Source organism: Rhinoraja longicauda, chromosome 5, assembly GCF_053455715.1.
Source record: "Rhinoraja longicauda isolate Sanriku21f chromosome 5, sRhiLon1.1, whole genome shotgun sequence".
Classification (NCBI taxonomy): Eukaryota; Metazoa; Chordata; class Chondrichthyes; order Rajiformes; family Arhynchobatidae; genus Rhinoraja; species Rhinoraja longicauda.
In genome coordinates, this window is record NC_135957.1 from 68841952 (window position 1) to 68864513 (window position 22562).

Below are 22562 nucleotides of genomic sequence, written 5' to 3' on the forward strand. Positions count from 1 at the left end.
CAATTTAAAAAAGAGAGAAAAAGAAGGGCTTATAAAAAGCAAGACAGACTTGTTACAGAGAATTGAATCTAAAACAAGAATGTTAGAAAAGCTTAACAGATGGGATAGTGCTTGTGGAGAGAGACAAAATGATAATATACCAGTTGGATAACTTGACCGGTTCTGACATGCTGGGTCTGTAAAATTATTGCATTCCATCTCAAGTCCCGAGGGCTGAAACAATGTGTTGTTGGAGTAACAGAGGAGGCCAAAGACGGAAGAGATTCGAGTTGGTGTGGGATGGCGAATTAAAGTGACAGCCAACTTAAAATTTCAGTGTTGTCCCCGAGGACTGAATGCAGGTACTTTTTTCCCCCCAATGTGCTCTTTGTTTCTACAGTGTAGATGAGGACAGGAGCGCTAATTGTAATAAAGTAAATTGGAAGTGTGTGAGTCGCTGTTGTCTTATCCATCACGCCTCTACCCTCTCTGCAACTCAAAACTTTTTTTTTTGCACTTGACCAGTTCAGATGAATAGCGTTTGACCAAAAGCAACAAAAGCTTTTCACTGTACCTCGGTGCACGAGACAATAAACTAAACTGAACTGAACTGACCTGAAACATTAACTCAATTTCTCTTTCCAACCCGTCAAATGCTTCCAGCATTTTCTATTTTTATTCCCTTTGAACTAATTTGTTCCTTCAGTTTTAATCCTTCGTCATCAAATCTACTGACAGGATACATAGTTATTTGAAGAAGTGATCTCAATAACACACGGCATTCTGCCACCTTTTATGACTCCTCCGTTTTCCTGGGGCCTTAACTCTGCCACAAAATATTTTAAAGACTGCATCAAAGCTCATCCATTCGGGTGCTCTTCTTCCCAGAGCTTCTAACCTCAGATTTGCCATCCTGTGGAGCTTCGTTTGAGCTGCGTCTCAAAATAAATAAGCAAATCTCTTCTGGTCGATTGAACATTTTAGTTTATTTCAGTTCAAGTGAATCATTTTCTTACCACACTGCTAGGTGTACTATTTCCCTTGTCCATTTCCTTAATTTCTAGCACAATACACTTCCAATTCCCTCTGTAACTCTCGTCATTTTAGCACCTCAGGCCATTATTGTCTATACCTTAGTATAATTACAACCCCTCAACACCTCAAAATCTGGGCTGTCGTTTTCTTTACTGAAGAACTGCCCAACCATTTTCCATTCATTACTACCTTCCTTCATTTCCCCGAACTCGCTCTTATCTTGAAGATCTTCTTTTCACATCAGTCATATATTTCAAATAATGAGAACTTAAATAGATGTCAAACTATCATTTTGCAGTGTATTTTACTCTGGTTTCACTTCAGGCCTTTTCTGATGCTACCGTGATGCATGTGGTCTGTACTTATTCTGATCTGGAAAAATTCAACACTCTCTCTCCCCCTCTCACACAAACACACCCTTCCAAGATTTCTTGTACTGTACCTCTCACTGAAATTTATTACAGACACATTGATATCTAAAACCAAATAGAATATGTCCCAATCGTTTACTCTATCTTGCATAACAGAGCTTCCAAAATTATTATATACTTAAAATATCTACCAAAGTTTCCCTGCTACAGTGAACAACTCTCATTTTTTGGTTTTATTAATATGCCAAATATGACTTTCACCTTTCAGTTTCAAAGAAAAACCTGGTGTCCTTCTCCTTGGTTTTGTTTCTTTTTAGAACTCCAGAAAGTTCATACTAATATTTTTAACTTTAAGGAAATTAGTGCATGGCACAATCCAGAGTGTTGGACTTGTAAATCAATGTCCGAGCAAAAAACAATACTTTCTGTAGAGGAAAGGATGATGCTGGTTTAATACAAATTGACACAATCTCCTTAACAAAATTTTAAAAATTGCAATTGAAGTGACAGTAATCCACGAAAGTAATATAAACAAAATTCTCATCCAAACATCCCAAGAGCAAAGCATGGAAAATGGAAATGTTGAGAATGTAAATATGCTGTTAAAATGGCACAGATGGAGCTCTGCAATAAATTTGCCAAATAAAAGAGGAAATATGGCATTGCAAGAGTTTACCACAGGACTGAAAGAGTTCTGCTCAGCAGCACACAAGTTCAAGCACAAAAACTTAAACTATCCCATCACAGAAAGTTACTCATAGAGATGAAAAGTTAAAACTGCAGACAAACACAAACTGCACCATACTTTTGGTGGTCTCCTTTCTGTGGGTTGCAAAGCCATTGTATACCTATTGTACAGCTATTCCATCCTGCACTCAAATTCACTTGCACCCTCTCCGACATCTCCCTACTGTTTCTGGATCTCACCGTCTCCATCACAGGAGACAAACTATTGACCGACATCCACTACAAACCTACTGATTCCCATAGCTATCTAGACTACACTTCTTCCCACCCTGCTTCCTGTAAAGAATCTATCCCCTACTCCCAATTCCTCCGTCTATGCCGCATCTGCACCCAGGATGAGGTTTTCCATACTGGATTATCAGAGATGTCCTCATTCTTTAGGAAATGGGGGTTCCTCTCTTCCATTATAGATGAGGCTTTTACTAGGGTCTCCTCAATATCCCACAGTTCCACTCTTGCTCCCCCTCCCCCCATTCGCAACAAGGACAGAGTCCCCCCTGTCTTCACTTTCCACCCCTTCAGCCGTCACATACAGCATATAATCCTCCAACACTTTTGCCACCTCCAATGGGATCCCACAACTGGCCACATCTTCCCATCTCCACCCCTTCACAACAGAGACCGTTCCCTCCGCAACTCCCTGGTTAACGCATCCCTTCCCACCCAAACCACCTCCTCCCCAGGCACTTTCCCCTGCAACCGCAGGAGATGCAACACCTGTCCCGTTACCTCCCCCTCAATTCTATCCAAGGACCCTACAGTCTTTTTACGTGAGGCAGAGGTTCACTTGCACTTCCTCCAACCTCATTTACTGTATCCGCTGTTCCAGGTGTCAACTTCTGAACTTCGGCGAGACCAAGTGCAGGCTCGGCGATCATTTTGCTAAACACCTCCCCTCAGTCTGCCTTAACTTACCTGATCTCCCGGTTGCACAGCACTTCAACTCCCCCTCCCATTCCCAATCTGACCTTTCTGTCCTAGGCCTCCTCCATTGTCAGAGTGAGGCCCGGCACAAATTGGAGGAACAACACCTCATATTTCACTTGGGTACCTTACACCCCAGCGGTATGAACAATGACTTCTCCAATTTCAAATAGCCCTTGCTTTCCCTCTCTCTACATCCCCTCCTCCTTCCCAGTTTCCCACCAGTCTTACTGTCTCCGACTACATTCTATATCTGTCCTGCCCACTACCCTGACACCAGTCTGAAGAAGGGTCTCGAACCAAAACGTCACCCATTCCTTCTCACCAGATATGCTGTCTGTCCCACTGAGTTACTCCAGCATTTTGTGTCTACCTTTGTATTCCATACCTGCTTAAAAGCATGTAGCAATGCTATACATCGTGCATTCGATCCTGTGATAATGCCTTGAGAGTACTGCAATCCTAGACGCACAATAGCAGGATGAAGCACAGTTGAAGGCGTGCTACACAGGATCAAAGAAAAATTAGATGCATAAGTGTTTTATGTATATGAATCGCAATATATTAAGGAAATGAGCCAAAGGCTCAATACTAACAGAAACAGTACACTTGTGTAAGTCAATTACTAAATTGTTTGTTCAAATGAGCTAAGTACCAACCCATCCAGATGAAGTAATAAAATATAGTGTTAATTTACAAATGCACCAGTGTCATTATAAACTACAATGCCCTCCATAACGTTTGGAACAAAGACCCATCATTTATTTATTTGCCTCTGTACTCCACAATTTGAGATTTGTAATAGAAGTTAATCACCTGTGGTGAAAGTGCACATTGTCAGATTTTATTAAAGGGTATTTTTATACATTTTGGTTTCACCATGTAGAAATTACAGCTGTGTTTATACATAGTTCCTCCATTTCAGGGCACCATAATGTTTGGGACACATGGCTTCACAGGTGTTTGTAATTGCTCAGGTGTGTTTCATTGCCTCCTTAATGCAGGTATAAGAGAGCTCTCAGCACCTAGTCTTTCCTCCAGTCTTTCCATCACCTTTGGAAACTTTTATTTCTGTTTATCAACATGTGGACCAAAGTTGTGCCAATGAAAGTCAAATAAACCATTATAAGACCGAAAAACAAGAATAAAACTGTTAGAGACATCAACCAAACCCCCGCTTACCAAAATCAACTGTTTGGAACATCATCAAGAAGAAAGAGAGCACTGGTGAGCTTACTAATCGCAAAGGCACTGACAGGCCAAGGAAGACCTCCACAGCTGATGACAGAAGAATTCTCTCCAAAATAAAGAAAAATCCCCAAACGCTTGTCCGACAGATCAGAAACACTCTTCAGGAGTCAGGTGTGGATTTGTCAATGACCACTGTCCACAGAAGACTTCATGAACAGAAATACAGAGTCTACACTGCAAGATACAAACCACTAGTTAGCTGCAAAAATAGGATGGCCAGGTTACAGTTTACCAGGAAGTACTTAAAAGAGCAACCACAGTTCTGGAAAAAGGTCTAGTGGACAGATGAGACAAAGATTAACTTATATCAGAGTGATGGCAAGAGCAAAGTATGGAAGAGAGAAGGAACTGCCCAAGATCCAAAGCATACCAGCTCATCTGTGAAACACGGTGGTGGCCCGGGCATGTATGGCTGCTGAAGGTACTGGCTCATCTTCATTGATGATACAACTGCTGATGGTAGTAGCATAATGAATTCTGAAGTGTATAGACCAGGGGTGTCAAACTCATTTCAGGTCACGGGCTGGAATGGGCAAAATGCAACTTCATGTGGGCCGGATCAGTTGTGCACGCACGAACGCACGCGTGCGTGCTCCCACAGCTTTTGTTGCCTTCATTTTTTTCAACCTGCTCTCATGTGTCTCAGTCTCTGCTATAACTACAAAGTGTTGCACTTTACGAATTTTGTTTCTTATGAAAAAGAATGCCTAGTAAGCATTACTTTTATGATCAGTCTGAAGAAGGGTCTCGACCCGAAACGTCACCCATTCCTTCTCTCCCGAGATGCTGCCTGACCTGCTGAGTTACTCCAGCATTTTGTAAATAATTACTTTTATGATTAGTATCTACACCCTAGATAGAGTGGATGTGCAAGTAATGTTTCCGGTAATAGGAGCGTTTAGGGCCAGAGGTCACAGCATCAGAATAAAAGATCATACGTTCAAAATGGAGATGAGGAGGAATGGATGGTAAATCTGTGGAATTCATTGCTAGAAACAGCGGTGGAGGCCAGAACATTGGGTATTTTTGAGGCAGAGATTGATAGGTCTTGATTAGATTACAGGGAAAAAGAAGACAATAGAATGTGGTTGAGAGAGAAAATAGATCAGCCATGGTTGAATGGCAAAGTAGACTTGATGGGCTAAATGGCCTAATTCTGTTCCCCTGTCTTATAGTCTTCCTACAGTGTTTATGTTTTGCCCACCATGGGCTGGCTGGGTGGTGAACAGCCAAACAGCAGCTACCTGGCATGGTGAAAGATGGTCTGTCCATCATCTCACCTGAAGGCCCTGCTCCCCATCCTTCTCCTTCTTTCTTCCTTCCCCTCACATCCTCTCCCCTCACCTTTCATGTCCTTCTCTACCCTCACCTTCATCTACCCTCTCCCTTTCCTCAGCCTATCCCTTCTCTCATCCCCACTTCCTTCCTTCCTAATCCCCGACTCCCCTCCCTTACCTCATCCTCTCTCTTTCCTTATCTCATCCCTATCCCCTCCCTTCCGTCATCCATAAACACCATTCCTTCTCTCATCTGCTCCCTTACTCACCCCCTCCCTCTCTACTTCCTTTCTTTACCACCTACACTCCCACTCCCCTCCCTTGACACCCTCTCTTCCCCTCCTCAGACCCTAAACACCCTCCCTTCCCTCATCTGCTCCCCCTCCCCTTCCTTTACCACCACCTTCTCCCTTCCCTTCCCTATTCCCGCATACCTACCAGCACGTCTTCCCACCTAACCTTAACCCAAATCCAGAGCCCCCACCCTGGAGAGCAGCTCAGATTTTGGATCGCTGGCTGTGGCCCCATTCATAGTGCAGCGACTTCCCACCCACTCACCTGGGTCTCAGGTACATGGTGGCGGTCTCCGTGGCGGCAGCCCAGGCACTTCCCCGGTGTACACAACAACGCTGAGACTCCCCACCTTCCCCAGCGCCGGCCCCTTCCCGAGAGAGGGCGGCGAGAGAGAGAGAGAAGCGAGACAGAGAGAGAGAGAGCAGAGAGAGAGAGAGCAGCGCGAGAGAGAGCGGCGAGAGAGAGAGAGAGCAGCAAGAGAGAGAGAGGCGAGAGAGAGAGAGAGCGGCGAGAGAGAGAGAGAGAGCGGCGAGAGAGAGAGAGAGCGGCGAGAGAGAGAGAGCGGCGAGAGAGCGGCGAGAGAGAGAGAGCGGCGAGAGAGAGAGCGGCGAGAGAGAGAGAGAGCGGCGAGAGAGAGAGCGGCGAGAGAGAGAGCGGCGAGAGAGAGAGAGGCGAGAGAGAGAGCGGCGAGAGAGAGAGAGCGGCGAGAGAGAGAGAGCGGCGAGAGAGAGAGAGAGCGGCGAGAGAGCGGCGAGAGAGAGAGAGAGCGGCGAGAGAGAGAGAGCGGCGAGAGAGAGAGAGCGGCGAGAGAGAGAGAGCGGCGAGAGAGAGAGAGAGTGGCGAGAGAGAGAGAGAGAGAGCGGCGAGAGAGAGGCGAGAGAGCGGCGAGAGAGAGAGAGAGCGGCGAGAGAGAGAGAGCGGCGAGAGCGGCGAGAGAGAGAGCGGCGAGAGAGAGAGAGCGGCGAGAGAGTGCGGCGAGAGAGAGCGGCGAGAGAGAGAGAGCGGCGAGAGAGAGAGAGAGAGAGCGGCGAGAGAGAGCGGCGAGAGAGAGAGAGCGGCGAGAGAGAGTGTGGCTGCCGTACAGATATATAATAAATGGTCGCGAATATACTCTTTTCCCGCCCAAGTCAGCCAGTAGTTTGACACCCCTGGTGTAGACACATCCTATCTGCTCAAGTTCAAACAAATGCCTCAAAACTCATTGGCCGGCGGTTCATTCTACAGCAAGACAATGATCCCAAACATACTGCTAAAGCAACAAAGGAGTTTTCAAAGCTAAAAAATGGTCAATTCTTGAGTGGCCAAGTCAATCACCCGATCTGAACCCAATTGAGAATGCCTTTTATATGCTGAAGAGAAACTGAAGGGGACTAGCCCCCAAAACATGCATAAGCTAAAGATGGTTGCAATACAAGCCTGGCAGAGCATCACCAGAGAAGACACCCAGCAACTGGTGATGTCCATGAATCGCAGACTTCATTGCATGCAAAGGATATGCAATAAAATGCTTACATGACATCGCTGTGTCCCAAACATCATGGTACACTGAAATGGGGGGACTGTGTATAAACACTGCTGTAATTTCTACATGGTGAAACCAAAATGTATAAAAACTGCCTTTATTAAAATCTGACAATGTGCACTTTAAGCACATGTGATTTTTTTTTTCTATCACAAATCTCAAATCGTGGAGTACAGAGGCAAATAAATAAATGATGGGTCTTTGTCTCAAACATTATGGAGGGCACTGTAGAAATCCTCAAGACTATTCTTTTTAATTTCTTTCATGAAGCTACTAGAACCTACTAGATCGTCATAGTGATAGATCAACCTGCCACCTTTTCCATGCATACCAAGTTATGTACAAACAGAACTGGAAAGGACTAATATAGGACTGTATTGTCAGTGGATATTCCTGTGCTTGCATCCCCAAACAATATGTTATATTATTTATAAAAATACAACTTTCCAAATGGAAAAATAATCTTTACTTGTTATAATTAATATTATTATAAACTATGATCCATAAAAAGGACATTTCTAGTGGATAGAAATAGCTGTCACAATATATATGTCAGTAAATACATCATGGCTACAACTTAATTGAAGTAATTTCTAATACCACATTCAGCCATACAACCAATATATTAAAACAAATCTTACGTTAATTGTTGGGTTAGTGGCATTTTGCGGCTGTACTGGTGCAAATGTAAAAACAGACCAACTTTATTTCCATAATCTTGCCTCAGTGGAACCTGTAAATAAATGGAAGAAATACTTTTATATCCATTTATAACGTCAACATATTTGTGATACCTGCTAATCAAATCACCACCAAAGAACATTGAACAGGATATCACAGGTAACTCGCCTGTACTTCCTAATAATGCTCACTGATCTTTTATTTCTACCTCAGAGAGCAGACTGTGTCTTCATTTACCATTTCATTTTGGAAAAATAACACTCTTTCAGATGCTGCACTTCATAAGATCATAAGTGATAGGTGTAGAATTAGGCCATTCAACCCATCATACCTACTCTGCCATTCAATCATGGCTGATCTATCTCTCCCTCCTAACCCATTCTCCTGCCTTCTCCCTCTTCCACCCATACTAATTAAGAATTTATCTCTGCCTTAAATATATCCACTGCCTTTGCCTCTGCAGCCTTCTGTGGCAAAGAATTCCAGATTCACCACCCTCTGTCTAGAGAAATTCCTACTCATCTCCTTCCTAAAAGAACGACCTTTAATTCTACGGCGATTACCTCTGGCCCTAGACTCTCCCACTAGTGGAAACATCCTCTCCACAACCACTCTATCCAAGGCTTTCACTAGTCTGTACGTTTCAATGAGGTCCCTTCCCCCTCATTCTTCTAAACTCCAGCGAATATAGGCCCAGTGCCATCAAACGTTCATCATACGTCAAGCTCATCACTTGAGTGCCAACCAAAGATTTTTGTGTCCAAACTTTCAGGGTGGGACTTGAATCTACAAACACTGGTTCAAAGTCAAGTCTGCCCCAAAATGTTCTAGAATTGACCTTGAATTTCAAACTATTTACATGGAATACCAAACCCTGTGCACCTTAAATATGGACTTTTTGTTCCAAAATCCCTGCAAATTACATAAGTATTCTATAACATGACTTTCATTCTGATAAAATCTGAGAAAGTAAGATCATAACACCAGATAACTGGACAAAAATCATTGTCGTTTTGCTGCACTAACCCATTGAAACATTTCAAATACATTTGGCGGGGAGAGGGACGAGGGAAACATTAATTGAAATAGCTATGCCCTAACTATACCTGAGAATATTGTACATGAAGACATGAATTCTATTCTCTTATGATTAGAGGGAGGTCTAAAACAACTAGCTCTGCAAGGTTAGGGAATCCCTGATCAATTATTATCAGTCAAATAAGTGAAAAGGGCAAAAAGTAAAAACAAAATAACTACATATTACATCATTGTAGTAAATATTATTGAGTAGTCAAAGAAACAACACCTATTTTTGAATCTTGTTTTCATCCTCGACACTTTCCCTCACACCTAAAATCAGCAAAAAGATTCCCTTGCCTACCTTTCTGCTGACCTACCATGAAACACAATGGTTTATCTTTTGCTATTTCCAGCATAAGCCGTTTGATGCCATAACTAAAGACATCTTCCTTTTTCCCTTCTGGTTTTCTGAGGGGACAGTTTCCCCCTTCAACATACTAGCTGGCTCCTGATTATCATATTTCCCTCCATTCCCTTGTTGCTACAAGTCCACCCAAACTAACGCTTACATAATATACATATGGTCTCCCCATTTTAAATTAAAGGGCTGAAAAGCTGATGAAAAATCATGTCAGTAGTCTTCATCATCTGGGTGGCGCAGAGCCTGGAAAGATGCCAACACCAACAACGGAGAGGTCATCACAGACCCCAGAGTGAAACCACCGGGATTTGACCTCCATCGCAAGCAATGGCTAACCCTGTGCAGCCCATCACCTGCACAAGTGGGGAAGCTTGCGACTGGGAAGATCCACACCAGGCCATCCCACACGTCGTGAATGACTGCTCACTGAGGCTTTTCTCTGGTGGCATCAAGGCCATCCATCCAGCAACTGATGCTGCCCTGGCCTGGATGTCTAGCCTTGACCTACGACTTTAGGCTGTGCACTCCATACCCAAGAAGAAATTTAATAACCGAAATACAGTTGTATATAAGTTGTATATAAGGAACACTGGATTCAAACAAAATATTGAAAAGATACCTGTTGCCGTTCCAATTTTTTGGCCAACTTTTTAAGAGCCGCGGGGTCATCTGCCTGAACATAATCTGGGAGTCGCTTTACTACTACAGAAAAAGAACACAGCTTTTTCATTGCTCAGGACAATGACAACCACAATTATATAAAACAGTAAAATATACACTAGGTTTTCAATTTCTTCTTTTACAACCTCAAAACAAACTCATTGTATTCTCTGGTATCATATAATAGTCAATTAAAATAAAGTTTTCATCATAATGGCAGAACATAATATAAATCTCAGGTCTGAATTAAAAGCCATAAACATTTCATCTTCCACGTTTTATCATGGTCAGTTCAGAACTCTCAGAAGCACATTGGCTTTTAACTACATATGAAACATGTTTTATAGGAGTACAAGGCAGAAATAATATGTTGCTTATTGTGCATGGCTTGTATTAATAACCAAAACAGTTAATGAGGCTAACTACCTAATGTTATATGATAGTAAAGATATTGACATTCTGGCAGAGACCCAATAGACCACCTGGCCTCTTCCTGCGACATGTTTTTTGATTTCAACATATCATATCAGGATCATGTTGCCTCCATCACAGTGAGGGGGTGTTTGGAGTCACTGTGATGGACGTTTGTGTTGGGGCTATGTGTCTTGTGTTCTTTTTTTTCTATGACTGCTATGTAGTTTCGTTCGGTACTTCGGTACCGAATGACAAATAAAGCTCTGTTATACTGTTATATATATACAGCGCGGAAACAGGCCTTTTCGGCCCACCAAGTCCGCGCCGCCCAGCGATCCCCGCACATTAACACTATCCTACACACACTAGGGACAATTTTTTACATTTACCCAGTCAAATTAACCTACATACCCGTACGTCTTTGGAGTGTACGGAGTCTTTGGAGTCTTTGGAGAGAGCTTTACAGCAGATAAGTGCAAATTGGAATGGAACGGCTCAATTCTCAAGCTATTCAGCAGTAATTGATAAACAAGGCACAATGGTGACAGTGTAACTTGTTCCGATGTTAGCAGAAAGTTTGCAATGATCTAATTTCTACTTTTTTTTCTCAGTATACTCCAAAATGATTGCACTTGATGTTATTTTGTTTACCTTGCTGTGGCTCGCTAGGGACAGGCTTTGTCTTCGTTGAAGCAGCAGGCTGGCCCTGATCCAATTTCTTAGATTGTTTTGCCTTGCGCTCTGCTTTTAGTTCATTTTTTGCTTTTCCAGTCAAACTTTTCTCATTACCAATAGGCGTGTCGCCTGATGCTGAATTTGTTGCTGCATCTGGAAAAAAAAAGATTATGGGGTCAAAGCTAATCACAATGTTTTAAATTTAGCTTTAGCAAGTAACTTACATTTTCCAACAAAGTGAAAAAATATGATATCTAAATGGTGATTAACCTTCACTCCCACAAGTATTTCATGAAATGTTTTTCAGATATGATCAATGGACATCCTTTCAATTCTTCTAAGACAAACCTAATAAACATCACTGGACAAAAATGTAAGCAAAAGGGGAAAAAATATATAAAGTGCTAACTTCACTTGCCACTGCAAAATCAAAATTAGGAACGATCCTGAAATTCATCAGCAGGCTCTATCATTTTGCCATGCTATTTCAAATTTTTTCTTCGCTTTTAGGCGATGATTAAGTCAACGAGTGCTCACCCTCTAACAAAGTCTTTCCAAACTGCCTGCCAAGAAGAAAGAGTCCGTGCACATGACCTGACAAGGTTCATCTGTTTCTTCTCTTTACTCCTGCTAGGGGTAAACATGATAACTACGCCTCAAGGGAAAATACAACATTAAATCATTAGTGCTGAAGTTACAAGTATGGACACAATCTTCCTCTCCGAAGCAAATAAGTTACTAATCACAGCACAAGAACAAACTCGACAAGAACATTTCAGCTTTTTGAATTGTTACCATTGCTACACAACTGAGACAGATCGAGTTTTACCATTTTAACAATCAACATATATTTTACCATACTCCCAATAGTAAATATTTTAAATCTACTCACCACCACAAAGCTCTGCACAATACAAATTTAAGCATTGAAGCTGACCAGTGAAAGTTTTCTTGGAAGCACAAAGAATTGCAGATCCTGGAATCTTGAGTAAAACACAAAGTGCTGAAGTAATTTAGCGGGTCAGAATCTTTCTTCCTTGGTTTTCAAGAAGAGTTCCGACCGGAAACGTTGCCTATCCATGTCCTCCAGGGGGTTCTGGTCGTCCCATTACAGGAAGAATGTGAAGGTTATAGAGAGGGTGAAGAGGAGGTTTATCAGAATGCTGTCTAAATTAGAGGGTTTCAGCTACAAGGGGATGTGGGATAAAATTGGATTGTTTTCTCTGGAACATTTAAGGTAGAGTATATACAATTCTGAGAGGTAAAGATAGGGTAGACGGTCAGAATCTTTTTCCCAGGGAGGAATTGTCCAACACTAGAAGGCACAGCTATAAGGTGAGAGGGGGAAAGTTTTACTCAGAGAATGTTAGGGGACTGGAATGTATTGCCAGGAGTGGTGATGAAAGTAGTTACAATAGTGGTGTTTAAGAAGCTTTTAGATAGGCACATGGAAGTGCAAGGAATGGAGGGAGTTTCCTTCTCCCCTGACTCGCAGCCTGAAGAAGGGTCGAAACATCACCTATTCCTTTTCTCCAGAGATGCTGCCTGACCCGCTGAGTTACTCCAGCATTTTGTGTCTATTTTTGAGAGATATGCATCACGTAGAAGCAGATGTGATCAGTTTAACTTGGCATAATGCTCGGCACAAACATTGTGGGCCAGAGGGCCCATTCCTATGCTGCGCTGTTCTATGTTCTAAAGCACGGAAAAATTGTGAAAAGTGGAGCAATTTTTAAGCTTTGTTTGACCCGAATCTATACTGGGATTGGATATGTGATATGTGGTGAAGCCCATTATTTAGTAACAATTTAGTAACCTTGCATGCTATCACTTATGTATTTGCAGATTTAAACAATGAACCCTAAACAATAAGAAGTCATCCATTTTAAATATTTTCTCAGTGGATCATGAGAACGTGGAACTCTGTTTCTATTATCCTTTCAGGAAGAGAGTCCTTGAATATGTTTTATTTTACCGAAGAGGTACACTGGCTCTGGCTAGGAGGGTGAAGGGTCTCTTGGGGTAGATGGAAACAGTGTTAAGGTAACAACCAGATCATCCATGATCTTATTGAAATGAGCCGGACTGAGGGTTCAAGAGGCCCTTTTCTCATCCATATCTTTACAATGTGGTGCAGACATTTAGCAGACACCTCCAAGTTTGCTCTGTGAAAGGTTTTACATTATTATTGAGTAAGATAAAACACACTTTTTCCTCATCCTTAACACCGTAAAGCTAACACTGTGCAAAAATAAATGAATATTAGTAGAAAACGTACCTTTCTGTTGTTTTTTTGGGACCTCTGTTGTAAAATAATTTCCCACATCTGCAATCGTGCCTTCCTTCCTGTTTTTCTTACGTTGCTTTTTCTCCTTCCTTAATTGTTGTTTATCTTCTTTGGACAATTCTTGACCCGACTATGAAAAAAGAAAAGAAAAATAACAACTGTTACATGGCAATGGATTTGTTTGGTCGAAGAGTTATCTTGTTGATGTATTTCCTATGGTACACCGTATTATTCAAGGCTGAGACTTGGACTCAATTCACTAAACTACCAGAACATAACAAATCAGTAGTGAGCAAATGGAATAACTCAGTTTTATCTTTTATTAAGGGACAGAGATGAATGGAGAACATTTGAAGAATAACAGTAAAAGAAAATCTGCATCTAGTTATCGTGTCACATATCACTCATTAAACTTTTAAGATATCATAAACTTTAAGATATATTGTTTAAGATAAACTGAGCATCCTGGACAATACAGCTCACCCCTCCATGACACACTGGTCAACCTGAGCAGTACCTTCAGCAACAGTGGTTCCACCAAGATGCAGGACAGAACGCCACAGGAGATCCTTCTTCCCAGTGGCTATCAAACTGTACATCTCCTCCCCCTTCTGTAGTGGGGTAGACTGAGACTGACTCCGCTCCCCTCCCCCCCCCCAAAATCTTTGCACATCCCCAATCCTTTCCACATCACTTTAATTTCATGTATTTTGGTTTTATGCCTGTTGGCAGATCAATTCCCTTCCTGGGATAAATGTAGTTCTATCATACCGCATCGTAGATCTCTGATATTTTAAAGTTTAATACAATACAATACAATATGTCTTTATTGTCACTGTACAGGGTACAACAAGATTGGGAATGCGACTTCCATTCGATGCATCAAATTAATTAGTCCAGAGAAACAAAATTAGAAACAGTTAAAACAGTATAAAGTGCAATTGTCGCTGTGCGACGTGACCATTCGAAGGACACAGTTCATGGGGGGCGCCCTCGGCCGGACCGGTTCAGAGCAGCTATAGCCCTGGGGATGAAGCTGTTCCTAAGTCTGGAGATGCGGGCTTGGAAGGCCTTGTAACGTCTTCCGGATGGTAGAAGTTCGAACAGACTATTGCAAAGGTGTGAGGAGTCTTTATGAATGCTGGTGGCTTTCCTGAGGCATCGTGTATTGTAGATGCCCTCCAAGGCTGGAAGCTGCGTCCCGATGATCTTCTGAGCTCTGTAAACTACTGGCTGAAGAGCTCTCCTCTCCGCCTCCGTGCAGCTGAGATACTACACAGATGCCATGCGTTAGGATGCTCTCTATGGTGCAGCGGTAGGTCGTCAGCAGCTGCTGGGGAAGACCAGTCTTTTTCAGTGTTCTTAGGAAAACAGTCGTTGCTGTGCCTTCTTGACCAGCGCAGCAGTGTTAGTGGACCATGTGAGGTCCTCCGAAATGTGTGTGCCCAGAAACCTGAACACTCTCTCCACACTGTCCCCATTGATAAAGCGTGTTCCCCATTATGTGACCTCCTGAAGTTGATGATCAGCTCCTTGGTCTTAGAGGTGTTTAGGGACAGGTTGTTATCTGAGCACCAGTCCGCCAGGTTCTGCACCTCCGCTCTGTATTTTGTTTCATCACCGTTGGTGATCAGCCCGATCACTGTTGTGTCGTCTGCAAACTTAACAATGGTGTTGGTGGCGAATGCAGGAACACAGTCGTGTGTGAAGAGGGAGTAGAGCATGGGGTTCTACTGAGTGACTAATGTACTCACTAATGAGTGACACATGACACTTGAGGTGCATTTGCTGCATGCTAACTTTTGTAAATGTTTTAGTTTATTAAATGTCAGCACTCTAAAAAAGTTGATTTTTAGCTTATGATGGCGTAATGCATTCAGCTGTAAAGTCACACATTTTATGAAGTCATTGTGGACACAAGGAGTTGCAAATGCTGGTTTACAAAAAAGGACTAAGTGCTGGAGTCACAGGAAAAAAGAGTGCTGGAGTAACTCAGCAAGTCAGACAGCATCTCTGGAAGATGTGGATAAGCGATGTTTTAGCTCGGGACCCTTCTTCCAACTCATTGAAGCCATTGCATGTTTTGGGGGCATACGTCGGGCATTTTACAAGTCCTTGCATCTGTCTCCTTCCGCAGTCCCTCCAGACTGAAAATGATTTACCTCTACACCAGTTTTTGTTGGGTTTCAGGTGAATCATGAGGCTAACATGGGAACCAGAGACTTTTCCACATATGGGACAAAATAACAAGACAAGGCAGGCTAGCAGGTAAATTGTAAGGTAATAAAAACATTCCATGTAAGGGTTCTGTGTGCTCCCAGTACATGTCAGATTCTCACTACCATCTCAAAGTTTCCAAGATCTGGTCGAAGAATAGTGATCACCATTTTTGTCTTAATTGTGTGATTCTTCAATTTTAGACCGCCTTCATTTTAGATATGCCCATAATTAGAAACATCCTCTTCATATATATTCTATCAACAAATCACATACATGTTTCATTCAAATCTCCTCTTACTGTTCTAAATTGCAGTGGATACAAGTCAAAGCTGTGCAATCTTTCCCTGGAAAACAATCTGCGTCCCAGGTGTATGGATTCCTTAGAGAAATCTGTTGCAGCAGACCAAAATACTCAAGTTTCACGTAATTATCTTTTGTAGTGTTGTATAAATCATCACTCCCCACCCACCCTCCAAAAAAAGCCACTTTCTTAAAAATTGATGAAAAACTCAAACTCCTGGTGCTTCCAGCATTTTTCTATTCTTGTTTGGGATTTCCAGAGTATGAGTTTTTTTATTACTCCAATCACTATTCAAACTGATAGTTTTGAAACAAACCATTTGATTTTGCACAGGTTTGTTTAGAGATAATAGTTCTCAAAGGATGTCATAAACTGATTTTATTTATGAAAGGCTAAGATAGGCTTACAATAAATGCCAAAAAGGTTTTAAACAAGGTTGGTTAACATAAAAACGTACGTTAGTCATTCAATAAGACATTCCAAGCAAAAACTATTTTTTTGCCCTCTCCCCATATCTCTTGATTTTATAAATATCCAAAAATATTTCAAGCCAAATCAAGTTCTTGTCATGTGCACAAGTATTGTGAAGTACAGGTACAATTAAAATCTCGCCTTCAGTAGCATAGTGGACACATAGACATGGGCAACACCCAGAATCATAAATTATATATAAATTACACAAATTCTGCAAGACAGCAAAAAAAACCCTGCAAAAAACAAGACATGAGTAGGAAACAAATCCATGGTAGTGTAAGAGGTGGTCCGCAGTGTTACATTGGCAAAGTAGGATTAAGGTTGTGCAAGTTGATTCAAGGACCTAATAGTTGCAGGTAAGTAGCTGTTCCTGAACTGATGGTGTGTGACTTCAGGCTTCCGTACCCTCTGCAGTGAGAAGAGAGTCTGGCCTGGATGATGTGGACCCTTGATGAAAGATGCAGCTTTCTGAGACAGCATCTTATGCAAATAATTTCGATGGTGGGGAATGCTGTGTCCATGTTGGACCCACCCGAGTCTATTGCTCACTGTGGCTTCTTACGATCTTGTGTGTTCGAATGATCAATCCATGCCCACCAGACGTGCATCCTCAGTTCAATGTAATCAATGACGGACCCTTCGCAGTCCTCTGAGGTAGGCAATTCCAAAAGTTCACAACCACTTCATGAAGAGATTTCTCCTTGCTTATTCCTTATTTTGAGACTGTGTCCATTGCTTCTAAACCCCGCGGCCAGGAGAAGCATCCTCTCCACATCAGTCAGAGAGTTGTAAATCTGTGAAATTCACTGCTTCAGAAGGCAGTGGAGGCCAATTCTCTGAATGCATTCAAGAGAGAGCTAGATAGAGCTCTTAAGGATAGTGGAGTCAGGGGGTATGGGAAGAAGGCAGGAACGGGGTACTGATTGAGAATGATCAGCCATGATCACATTGAATGGTGGTGCTGGCTCGAAGGGCCGAATGGCCTTCTCCTGCACCTATTGTCTATTATCCACCTGGTGTTGAGACCTTAATAAAGTATATTCTTCCAGTCTTTAAAAGATAAAGGCCCAGGATACTCAATTTGCTCTCTTATGTCAGACCTGCCAGTCCTACTGGATCGCAACTTCAATCCTTCTGAAACAAATATAGCTTTTTTATAGGCAAGGAGTCCATAGCTGCATACCGTACTCAAAAGGTCACACCAAGGCCTTGAGTTTTGCAACAATACATCTGTACTCTTGTCTTCAAAACTCTGGCAGAGGCCAACATATATTTTGCCTGCTTAACCGCTGCACCTGCACCCTGTCTTTCAATAATTTCTGTATCCATTTTCCTTTCAACATCAATTTCACTGTCAACTTTTTAAAAAAAAACAGTATTTCTGCCTTTTATCTACAGAAACAGACTCGCGTTTCTCCACAGTATTTTCCATTTGCAATGTGACTGCATAGTCACTCAACTTGTTTGTGTCCTTTTGTAGTCTTCCAAAAGGGGGCAGAATCTACAGGCAGTCGACAGCTTTACTTATCTGGGTAGTACACTCTAGCGAGTGGTGAACATTGACGCTGAGGTCAACAACAGGATTGCCAAGGCCAGCGCTGCCTTTGGGCGACTCCGTGAGAATGTTGGGGAGTGGAGAGGACTCAGCCTTACCACCAAGCTGAAGGTCTACCGTGCAGTGGTACTCACCACTCTTCTCTATGCCAGTGAGACCTGGACTGTCTACAGCAGACATGCCAAACAGCTCAGCCACTTTCACTTGAGCTGCCTACGCAGACTCCTTCACATCAGGTGGCAGGACAAAATTCCCAACACAGAGGTCTTGGAACAGGCCGGAATCCCAGCGTCCACACCATCCTACGGAAAGTCCAAGCCAGATGGGCAGGCCATGTCGTCAGAATGCCCGAGAGTCGACTGCCAAAACAGCTTCTGTGTGGAGAACTGTGTCAGGGTAAGCGCTCAGTAGGAGGACAGAAGAAACAGTTTAAGGACTGCCTCAAAGTGTCCCTCAAAGACTTGGACATCAACCTCAGCACTTGGGAGTCTCTTGCTCTGGACCGTCCTACCTGGCATAGCAAGCTCAACACAGGAGCCCGTGCAGCAGAGAACAGGCGCATTGCAGAGGCCCAGAGGAAACGCACCGCGCGCAAGGCCAGGGCTACCTCCATTTCCACTGCAGCACCCATCCACTTGTGCCCTACGTGTGGGCGTGCCTTCCGAGCCCGGATTGGCCTCACCAGTCACTTCCGGACCCACAGTCACCAATCCTCCAACTGAAAGTGAAGTCATGGTCTTCTTCGAACCCGAAGGACGAACAACAACAGTCTTGTTGCATTCTCATCACTACTCACAATCCTACTTAGTTCCATGCCATCTGCAAAATGTAAATGTTATGTTTGGTCCATTAGCCAAATTTTTGATCTAGACTGTGAACAGTTGGGTCCCAGGCACCATTCCTACTAATCATAGGTTGTCAATCTGAGAAGGTCCCTATTTCTGATAGCTGACTCTTGATCCATGCTTGTATATTTCCTCCAATTCATATGCTCCACAACAACCTCCCATGTGGGATCTCATCGATGGCATTGCTAGCACTGAATCTGGAAGCAAGCAAAGGGAGAACATCCAGAAAACAAATTCAGCCAAGCAAAGGGAGAACATCCAGAAAACAAATTCTTAAAAATCACAGTGCTTAGACTAGTTATGGAAAAGGATATAAACCACTCCGTGGGTAAAAGCAGGAAATTGAGCAGGTCCAGTTTCCGTTTCAGCTTCAATGGGTGAACACAAGGAAATTGGAAGTGGAGTTGGCCACCAGACCTCCTTGAGCATCACAAGTCATTCAATGAAGGCCTCAACTCCTCGTCTATTACAATTCACCACAGTCTCAATTGCCCTATCATTCAAAAGTTTATCTATCTCCAGACTATTGTTTTTATTATTGCACTATCATTGTTTGTTTGTTTTTCATGTGTACGTATGTGCATGTGTGTGTATGTGTGTGTATATGTGTGTGTGTGTGTGTGTGTGTGATCTGTATATATGTGTATATGCCAGTATGTGTATCTATACGCACACTGAACTTTTTTTCTCATTTATTATATAGTTTACAGTGTACTATGTTTACATATTCTGTTGTGCTGCTGTAAGTAAGAATTTCATTGTTTTATCTGGGGCATATGACAATAAAATACTCTTGACTCTTGCCTTAAATACTTCAACATATCTTGCCTCCACAGATTTAGCCCAGGTAAAGATTAACAGGCAAAACTATACAGTGGGAAGGCTTCTAAAGTGACAATGTTGTTCTGTTCTACGACTTGTTGTGTGCTTTACTAGCTCCAGGGACAACTTCAGACACGAATAAAGAAAATCTTAAATTATTCAAAAGCATCCAAGATAAAAGAATACAAACTATGAACATTCCATTGTACATTCCTGATAAATGAACAAACAACTGTTGAAATAAATCATTTACTTAACCGGAAACATTCTATGGGAGGAAGGAAAACGACTTTCAGCATGATATCCCCAAAGATACAGCACATTCAATCATTTACATTACTTCCATCAGAGGAGAGTTCCTGTTTGCAGCCTTTGACAATTTATCAAATAAGCATTATGCTGAAAGCTGCCCAAAGATAGAAAGCCACATATAGTCTGGTTGAATACTATCAGTTGCAAAAAAACTGACATTTACATTATATCTTAAAGATTACAAAGGCCACCCCCAAAAATAAAAATAGAAAATTTCAGCCCATGAAATCATAGACTGAGTTAAGACTGAATACATAGTCTTTTTTTAAAAGTGTAATTTAAAAGGTGGAAATAAAGATTGAAGATTTAAGGAAATAAGAGCAGAAATAAAGCCATTAGTTGTTGACCTACCATTATTGATCTTATGAAGAGAGATAGAGGGCAAATAAATATTTTATTTTATTGTGATCTGGGCATTGCTTGCAGAGCCAATATTTTTTACACATCCCTAAAATATTGTTCTGCCACTAGGGTGTGTTTAGGCCTGAATGTGTACGAGGTTGCAGAGAGAGGAGCAGATATAACATGTAAAACTAAAATGTGAAAAAGTAACCTGCCCCCCAAAAAAGATACTGTTTACTGTGTTTCTTCAATGTCCTGCAATTCAGCTCTCCATCCCCCTTCTCCCAGAAGAAAGAAGAACACATTCTCCAACAGGTCCCATGGACAACACTGTCGGTGCTGAACATGATGTCACGACCAATTCATATCTGCCTGCACATATTCCTCCATTCCCTGCATATCCAATTGCCTATCCAAAAGTGTCTTAAATGCCACAATCGTATCTGCATCAACCACCACTCACCACCCTCTGTGTAAAATACCTTGCCCTCTACATCTCCTTTAAACTTTGCCCTTCTTATCTTAAACCTTTGCCCTCTAGTATTTGATTTTTCCATCTTGGAAAAAGGGTTCTGACTATCTTTCCTATCAATGCCATTCATAATAGTATTTTAAATATATTTCTGACCAATTTTTGAATGTGATCCAAATTTGATGCGATCAACAAATGTAAAACAAAAGTAAATTGAAAAACATAGAAACATAGAAAATAGGTGCAGGAGTAGGCCATTCGGCCCTTCGAGCCATAAAATATTTTAAAATAATTTTAAAAATACAGCCAGCAAGACCTGGCTGGTTTCCCTAATCCACTTTGGAATCACTTTCCTCTCTTTTTTAACATTGTTGCTGTTCTAAAGATGATGAAACTGGGAACACAAAACCTCGTACCACAACCAGAGAGTAGTGCTAAACTACTATCTACCTCTTTGGTGACCCTCGGACCATCCTTGATCGGACTTTGCTGGCTTTACCTTTCATTTAACGTTATTCCCGTATTTACATGCTATAAATGGCTCGATTGTAATCATGTACTGTCTTTTTGCTGACTGGACAGCACGCAACAAAAGCTTTTCACTGTATCTCGGTACACGTGACAATAAACTCAACTCAACTCAACACAAGACCTTAGTTAATGTCAATTGTAATGAAGTCAATTTGCTTGTCCTATCATCTAATGCCATATCACATGACTGCTCATTTACACAATAACAGGCTTTGCAGGGATCAGATAACCATGCACAAGAAACGTCTGCTTTATCTTATCCATCCAGATAAAACCTAACCCAACGACAAAAGCCAACTGGTTAGTAAATAGGTTATTCCATGGTTAAAAATCCCTTTGTTATAAAGCTGTGCCTATGGCAAAATGCACATACGATCTTTGTTTCTGCTACAGTTGGATATATTGAGTACACTCAATTGGAAAATGTTTATAAATGATTGGAGAAATGTATACATTTTAACCATTTCTGCATATTCATAAAATCATAATAACATGGAACAAACCATTTACTCCATTGAGGAATTTTTGGAATGATTGTCAAACAGCAAGAGCTCATGAGGTGCAATGGGAAATATCTCAGCAACTCCTGGAGGTTCTTGCAAAATTACCTTCAATATATTTCAAAGGTATTTATTCACAAAATGCTGGAGTAACTCAGCAGGTCAGGCAGCATCTCGGGAGGGAAGGAATGGGTGACGTTTCGGGTCGAGACCCTTCTTCAGACCCTTCTTCAATATACTTCAAATGCACACGATAAAAAAGGGAATACACCAAAATGAGAAGAAAACTTTTTTTACAAATATTATTATTAATTTTCTCCAGACAACAGAATCGTTACTATGCAAATAGGAAAAATGAAGTAGAATTTCAAATGGTAATCATGTAGATTCAGCACAAAAGTGAGTCGCTGTACTTTTCATTTCTATGGAAACTGTTATTGTATCAAATACACCACACATTTGGTTGAGATTTCTTATGGTTAATGTATTAACACAAACAATTCTTCTGAATTCAAAGTTTACCGACATTAAAATAGAAATAATATGGTCATGTCAGCAGATGGAATATAAACATTTAGTTCCAGCAATTCTGGCCCAACTGCTCAATCACTCTCCCCAGTCCCAAGG

General features: G+C 41.8%; 1 protein-coding gene across 1 annotated transcript in view; it reads right to left on the reverse strand.

Annotated features, from left to right (window-relative positions):
• eif2b4 (eukaryotic translation initiation factor 2B, subunit 4 delta) overlaps positions 1 to 22562 on the reverse strand; it is a 47201-nt gene that overhangs the window by 20442 nt on the left and 4197 nt on the right. Inside the window, exons 3-7 of the mRNA XM_078399720.1 lie at positions 13550 to 13688; positions 11248 to 11424; positions 10142 to 10224; positions 8042 to 8133; positions 3445 to 3559 (exon numbers count right to left, since the gene is read on the reverse strand). Coding sequence (XP_078255846.1) covers positions 3445 to 3559; positions 8042 to 8133; positions 10142 to 10224; positions 11248 to 11424; positions 13550 to 13688 — 606 coding nt within the window. The remainder of the gene's footprint in view (positions 1 to 3444; positions 3560 to 8041; positions 8134 to 10141; positions 10225 to 11247; positions 11425 to 13549; positions 13689 to 22562) is intronic.